Raw genomic sequence first — 7819 nt, 5'->3', positions numbered from 1 at the left:
GCTTTTTGGTGAGGTGGTGGGAGAGTGGCTGCACCGATGACTCATCCAGCAGCGAAAGGAATTACGAAAGCATCATGACACTCCACAAATGTATATTCATTCATTTCCTTTTTGCTCTTTTATGTTGGGACAACAGCATTGCACCACAATTGGTGTTCCACGTCCCAGTTACTGTTCTCAGCTATACTGAAACAGCTATAAAGTTTGAAAACCATTTTGAAACTTACGGTCTTATGAACTTACGATAACTTTTGAATGTACGATCTCTGTACAAGTGGGGTAGATCTTGAAACTCTTCCTGGTTGTGACGAAGCACCAGTTCCATGGCGTGATGAATTTCTACCACTTCACAGGTCACCTGGGGTGGAGCCAGGCAGAGACCCCGGTCTACAAGCACTGATTCTGATTGAAAATGCACCGCTTCTGTCTCACCAGATGGACGTTTATTGAGTATACCATAGATTCAGCTTTTCCTTCCTCACACATGTGTTGGCAGAAAGTTTAATTTTACCAGCAGCACTGGAAACCACGTATCTCATAATTTGTGAGGGTCTTTCACCTGCAGTGATACCAACTATGGCAATCTCCCTCCCAAGTTAACTCAGCATGCAGTCAGCTGCACCCAGAGGTATGTGGCAAAGCTATTTAAGTCTCATGGATGTTTATACGGTACCGAAAGCAAAGCAGCCCAGCCTATCAGGAAGACAGATATATTTTTTCCATTCTACCCATCATCATCAACATTGCTAGAGCTCTCTTTGTATCAAAGCTGCCATACAACTGTAGACTACTACTGCTGTACAGACAGAAATCGTTAAAGGAACTCCGGTGAGAAATGGCTTTATTCTGAGTTTCATATCACGCACTTAAAGTGACACTCTTCACAGTATTCTGGATGACGTTTGATGTAAGCCTGGCTTCTGTCCGTAGCTGAGCGCTGTCGATGGCGCGGCCCCATGGCAGCGCTCCGTGGCCGCCTCTGTCCGTGCCGGGCTCGGCCGCCCCTCGGGTCCCCCCGCACCGCTCGGTGCCGTCGCCGCGCTCCCTTCGCCGCAGCCCGCCGCGCTCCGGCCGTCACCGGCGAACCGTCTCCATGGGGCCGGCCGCGCGCACGCCCCGCACAGCCGCGTCCTCCCGCCGCTCAGGGCCGGCCGCTCCGTCCCGGTCCCGATCCCGATCCCGGTCCCCGCCCGGGGGAGCCCGGCCAGCCCCGCGGCCGGCCGCCGTCCTTCAGCCGCCCCAGGAAAACGTCCCGCAGCCGGGTCAGGCCGGGCCGCAGCTCCCGCGCCGCCTGGCGGGCGCCCAGCTGCCCGCGGGTGATGGCGCTGGCGGTGAGGCGGGCGGCGGCGCGGATGGGCCGCGACTCGGAGAGCTTCTCGATGAGGTGCGGGTTGCTGAGCAGCGCCAGCAGCACCCGCCGCAGCACCATCCTGCGCGCCGCTCCCGCGAGAGCCGCCGCGACCCAAGCATTCTCGCGAGAGCTGCCGAGCGGGCGGGGCCAGCTCTCGCGAGAGCAGCGCCGCGCCCCGCCATTGGCGGCGGTATCGGGGGCGCCGTGTCGCGCGGCGGTGGTGCGGGGCGGCAGCATGTGCTCGGGCGGCACGCTCAGCATCCTGCGCAGCGACTCCTATGTGGACCTCAGCCAGTACCGCGACCAGCACTTCCGGGTAAGGGGCGGGGGGGTCCCGGTCCCGGTCCCGGTCCCGGTCCCGGTCCCGGTGCCGCTGGCGCCGGGTAACGCTGTGGTCGCGCTTAGGGCACGCGGTACGACCAGGAGCGGCTGCTGAGGAAGAGCTGCACGCTGTACGTGGGGAACCTCTCGTTCTACACCACGGAGGAGCAGATCCACGAGCTGTTCGGCAAGAGCGGCGACATCAAGAAGATCATCATGGGGCTGGACAAGGTGAAGAAGACCGCCTGCGGCTTCTGCTTCGTCGAGTATCCTTCTGCGGGCCGCTTTCTGACGCTGGTCCTGATCAGTAAAAGCGTTCTCTCCGAGTCAAAGCGGGCTCGGTGCGTGGGTGTTGGCGTCGTGCTTCCCCGTGGTGCGCTGCCTCTTTCCACCAGGCGCTGTCCCGCTGTGCTCTCACTGAGGTGCGTGGCCCCGGGCCTGGCAGATCTGTGCGCTGTTTTCTTTAACAAATGTCTGAGGTATTACGCACGAGGAGATGCTGAGAACGCGATGCGGTACATCAATGGGACCAGGCTTGACGACAGGATCATAAGGACGGACTGGGACGCGGGGTTTAAGGAGGGCCGGCAGTACGGCCGGGGCAGGTCGGGGGGCCAGGTAGGTTGTCGTACCTCCTGCTTTCTGAGGGGCTGGTGACTTTGCCAGTTTATTGCTTTTTGAGCGAACGCACCCAGAACAACTTAAACAGCAACTTCAGAGTTGTCAAAGATCATAGTATACGTTAATCCCAAAGCATTTTATCAGCGGTGGTGGTATCTGCCAAGAATAAGTAATTTTTTTGGTATATTTCACTGAAAGCACTTTCAGAAGCCTGCTGATTGTTTGGGGAAGTAGTTCACATAAATCTGGGAAACGTGAAGCTGACAAGAACACAAAGGATAACACTCATCTTACCTAAAGTCAAGCAGATAGCAGGTGGTTTTACTGCTGAAAAATGAGACAGAGTGATGATGGCCAGCCTGTCTTGATTGATAATGCCCAGAGAGACTCTTTAACAGGAAACTTATTTGACCTGGTATTCTGGGCTTTTGCACGATGCACTTTGCCTTCTCTTTTATCAGAAAACTTCTTGTGGCCGCTTATGTATTGCAGACTCAGTTTGACTACGCAGTCTGATGGTGTGGTAGTTCTTCAGAAAATACCTTTCTTTATATATTTACCAGACTTTTTTTTTTTTTTTTCTCCTTTGTAAGGTCAGAGATGAATATCGGCAAGACTATGATGCTGGAAGAGGTGGCTATGGTAAAACTGTTCAGTGCCAGTGAATAGTGAATGACTGATCAGCCTCCCAGGAGAACTAAATCCCTATTATAAATGTCACGAGGCACAGAGTAGATCTTTTGCACACAAATTTATGTAAACAGAAATTTATAGGAGCTACTATCAATGTTCCTGTAATCACGTAGTATATTCTATCTCTCTTCTGTTTTAATACCAGGATCCAAAACGTTGCCAAGTACACTAATACACAGGACCTGGGAGCAAGGTTTTAAGCAATAGTATGTATGAGACTTTGGTCTCAGAATGCTGCTGCAAATCTACTGAAAGAATCAAATGTTTAACAGAATGGTGCTTCTTTTTTTTTCCCTGGCAAATAACTTGATTATTCTGTCACTAGATTTTGTTTACACTAGTATCAGAGGGTGGAGCGCGGTCTTAAAGCAGGATTTGTATATGTTTCAGAGGCTGAAGGAAAAGACAAGGAGCCTGAAAGGGAAATGAAATTCCAATTTCCAGAGTAGTCGTCAAGTTGTATACTTGGAGGTTGCTGAATTAACAGCCTTTTGCACTTAAGGTTTTTTTTTTTCCTGGAGTTAGCACACGTCTATGAAGGGCACAATAAAGCAAGCCAGCTTGAGCCTGGGAATCATAAAATGAGAAAAAACCTTAGCAGATAGGAGAAATCCAAGGCTTTCAGTCTACTTCAGAGTATACTGCTGTTGCACGACATTGCATAGTTCCGAACCATCCTCCTTTGGGAGATACAGAGTGCAAGAATTACAGTACCAGTTACTTTCATAGCTGGAGTAGTTTTATTTTGCTCCTGTCTGGTAACTCTCTGTAGCCTTAATATCTGAGGAACAGTATCTTTCCTGTGTCTGCAAAGGTAGCGTGGAGACAAACTTTACATTTAACCCCTTTCCTGCTCCTTCCTTGCCCTAGTCAAAACAGGATGTGTGAGGAACTATCTGTATGATGAGAAAGTTTGTTCTCAAAATAGATTTTCTGTTTGAGAAACTTGATTGCAAATAAAAATAATTAAAAAAAATAGTTTTGGAGAAGCCTTACTTTATGTGGGGTACGTGGTAAGACTGGTAAAAGAATCACAGAACTCTTATTGCTTTGGATTTTTTTTTCCTCTGGGTCTTAGGATAAAGGGGAATATGTTAGGCAGAAATTCCTTACTCAGAGGTGGTGAGGCACCAGCCCGCGCTGTCCAGAGAAGCTGTGGGTGCCCCATCCGTGCAGGTGCACAAGGCCAGGCTGGATGGAGCCATGGGCAGCCTGAGCTGGTGGGGGCAACCAGCCCACTGCAGGGGTTGGGACTGGGCTGACTTCCCAACCCAAGCCATTCTATCATTCTGTGATTAATACTGCAAGTTAATGTGTTGGGACATGGTTGTACTACTGACAGGGGGAAAAAAAAAAAAAGGGTGAAATGGACCTGCTGAAATGAGAGGGTTTAAAAGAAACTATTGAAGGCTTATGGATTTTTTTTTTCCTTGTGGATGGAGTTCTGAATTCTTTGGAAACTGCAATTTTTAAAGTTTTGTCCAAACACCTTGACTTCCCAAAGTTCTTTAAAATCTTAAGTATGTGAAATTTGACCTTTATTCATGAAATATGATATTGAAAATCTTGATATGTTTCTAGTATGGAGTTTGTCACAGCTGTTACTGTACATTGGAAATGCAGAACTGGAGTAAGATGCCTTTCCCATTAAGTGAGATTGAGGGTGGCCTTTTGGTTTTTCCTTTTTTTTTTTCCCCTCTTTTTTCCTGGCTCATAGAGTAAAGCTGGATTTTCAGGATCACTTGATGCTGATCTGAAAAAAAGACTTTGAACAGATTATCTCTATGTAGAAAAATCATTTGATGATGAGCTTGCAGCCTGTAATCTGCTGTAGGAAACCTCTGAAGTTTATTTTTCACAGTACCAATTTTGTATAAAAGTCTGTGCTATCAAAACTTGAAGTCTCTTTCAAATAAAGCTGCAACTCTAAAACGATTTTTTTTTTCCCAATGACTCTGTTTAAAAAATATATATATATAGGGATTATCTTCATTCAGTAACCCTACTGAGAAGGACTTAGGGGTCCTGGTAGATGAAAAACTTGTCATGAGCCAGCAGTGTGCGCTTGCAGCCCGGAGCACCAACAGTATCCCAGGCCGCAGCAGGCAAAGACTGCTTCTGTTTGGTGCTGTGTTTAATGGTAAGTGATACGGTGACAGAGATAGGAGGTCAGTCAATCAGAAAAAAGTTCACATCTGTTAATATGGTATCAATAACGTCATAATTTGCACAGCTTGAAAGCAAGAAGCCACTAGTAAGTATAGAAAAACACCTCTGCACGTGATACCATAAGACAAATTCTTGTTTTAATCAACAGTTCTGTTCAGATCAAAGCAATATTCTTCGGGAGTTAGGTGCCGCCTGGTAAAAAGATGCTGTGCTTGTAACTGGCTTACTCAATGCATGTGGTTAGACTGTGTGTAAGGGGGCTGTGCTCTGAGGGGTTGGTTTTTTGGAAGAACTGGATAAACCAGCTCTGCTATGCATCTGTCTCTACATTGCACTGAATAGCATGGAGAGAGGTTATAGAACTTGTCACGTTGTCATTTTAAGAAAAGCTAGGGCTTGCCTTCAGTAGGGGATCCTGATCTCCTCTTGTTCTTCCCACAGAATGGGAAGCAAGCTGGTTGGAGGTGACTTGCTTTATTAATGACCCGTTTCTAATGAGATGAAATGAAGGTTATAATGAGCTAAGTGATTTTATTTATTTTTTTAGTAATTAGTATGATCATGGCCAGCTTTCAATTTCTTTTAGCACAGAAACAACAACTTGGAAAAAAATAATAAAACTTGAAAGGTTTTATTCTACTGTGAGGTTTTCTATTTCGAGAAAGGTTTCCATCAGTGGGATTTAAAAGCACGTGGACGTATGTAAGGTCTAAGTATCTTAAAAGAGGGTATAGAGGAAACTGCTGGAGCCTGGTTTGATTTTAGGATTCTCTAATAGCAGTCCAGCATGGTTCTGCTGAAGCAAGGGCTGTACCAAAGTAACTGCATGTTCCGTGGCCTCTTCCAGCCTGGGGATGTATGTCTGCATAAAGTTAGGGCCAAGCGCTTCAGGGACTGAAGTTTCCTGCATAGTGTGTCATTATAAAGGTAAGCTGTGATGGTCCAGTTCACAAGACACGATTTGAGAGGAGCATGGAGTTTTTCCACGTCACCTGCCTACACAATTTACTCTAAGCTTGGCCTGGGGTTACCTTGAGCAGATCCTGCTTAACATTCCAGACAGTAGCACATTATAGGATAAGGGCCGGGCAGAATTTCCCATGTTCCACTCTAATTTCTGAGCGAATGTACTAAGACAGGAGAGTGCATGAAAAAATGAGATATATGTATTAAAGCTATGTAACTTTACCCAATGCCCGTGCCACAAAGGCAGCGAGGTTCTGCTGCGTCCCGCTCAGCTGAGGATGATTACAGGAGGAAGAGTTTGCTGACCCCCTCAGAAGCCACATTCTGAAAGCAGGAGAAATGTGTTCCCACGTATTGGTTCCACATGCTATGGCAACCATCTGCCCCTGCTCTGCTTCCCAGCCTGCTTCCAGAGACAGAGGTGTGCTTTACCTCAGCGGGATTTCGCTTTCTGGTTTTATTTTAGCTTCTAGCAAAAGATCAAGCATCTGTTAGGGTTCTCTACAGGGGAGGGGGAGAACAAATAGATGCGAGTATCCAAACCCTTCTTTGCAGCGCTTACTAACCGGCATATCTAGATCTGACGCAAACCTTTTCCTTCCTCGAAGCAGTGGTGGTTGAGCTTCAAACACGAGGAGCAGTCGGGAAGTGCCAGCTGGCTCCCTCTCGTGACTGCAGAACGGCGTGCCTGCTTTCTGCTGCGCCAAAGCCAGCTGCTGGCAGCAGCTCGGTGCAGCGTGTGGTACATGCTAGCCACGTTAAGCGTTACTAAGGGAATGGCTGGGAGCATCGCCTTTCTGCACTGCCCTGAGGATGAGTGTGGTCGGATATGAGGCTGTCGCTTAAGTCCCTGTGTCGTTTTTAATGTCATTTTCATTAGAGCTACCCCTGACCTGTCAGAGTGGGCCGTTACAGATTCCTGTGGGATGGGCATTTCTGTAAGGTTGGTATTGGATCACAGTTTATTTCTGACTTCCTTCTGTTAGTCTGAAATAATGATCCTCTTCCTCTGTGCTTTGTATTTTTGTATGTTTTTGGAACGGCTAGTTTTTCCGAATTAAATGCTTGCGTGTCTGTTCACCTTAGTTATAAATCGGTGCCTTTCGTTGGGCACTTGGGGATTTGGTTTTCCGAAATATCACAGTTCTGCAGCCTCTCCGATCGCCGTTGATGAGAACCAGGCGGAGCCCCGTCAGCTTGTCGTGCTGCCACAAGATGTCATGAGAAGCCGCGTCTGGCTGCAGGACGGCCTCGCTCTGCACCCCTGACACGCAGCAACGCTGAGCGCTGCTTCTAGAGCGACGCGTTCTGGGTGTGCATCGCTTCGCCGTGCTGCTCCTTGTCGTGAGGAAGCGCTTTGCCCTGTTGGTTTGGCATTGAAACAAATTCGTCTGGTGACTGACTGAAATACCTCCCAGCACACCCTGAGGTGACAGCGGTGAACGTGCCCTGACGGTGCAGAGGTGCAGCATGATGCTGAGCACCATTAGGCTGAGGTGCTCTGTGTGTTTAACCAACATTTTGCAGGCTGCCAAAGGGCAGTTTGGGGTTTGGGGTTTTTTTTTTTTTTTTTTTCATCCTCTGGAATGTTTATTTTGGAAAGGGAAGGAACGTGTTTCCAGGAACTGGAAATGGCTTTTGCCCATTAAATCCCAGAATGTCCTAATCTGTTCACTCTTGCTTTTGCTTTTAAATTCC

General features: G+C 48.0%; 1 protein-coding gene across 1 annotated transcript; it reads left to right on the top strand.

Annotated features, from left to right (window-relative positions):
• On the top strand, positions 1500 to 4348 carry NCBP2 (nuclear cap binding protein subunit 2). The gene is made up of 4 exons (XM_021393518.1): positions 1500 to 1667; positions 1757 to 1938; positions 2152 to 2290; positions 2887 to 4348. Exons 1-4 carry the CDS (start codon positions 1587 to 1589, stop codon positions 2956 to 2958), a joined length of 474 nt encoding a protein of 157 aa, XP_021249193.1. The 5' UTR covers positions 1500 to 1586; the 3' UTR covers positions 2959 to 4348.

This window comes from Numida meleagris, chromosome 4 (genome assembly GCF_002078875.1).
Source record: "Numida meleagris isolate 19003 breed g44 Domestic line chromosome 4, NumMel1.0, whole genome shotgun sequence".
NCBI classification, from domain to species: domain Eukaryota; kingdom Metazoa; phylum Chordata; class Aves; order Galliformes; family Numididae; genus Numida; species Numida meleagris.
The sequence above is the reverse complement of the archived record's forward strand: the minus strand, read 5'-3'. Positions and strand labels throughout refer to the sequence as shown.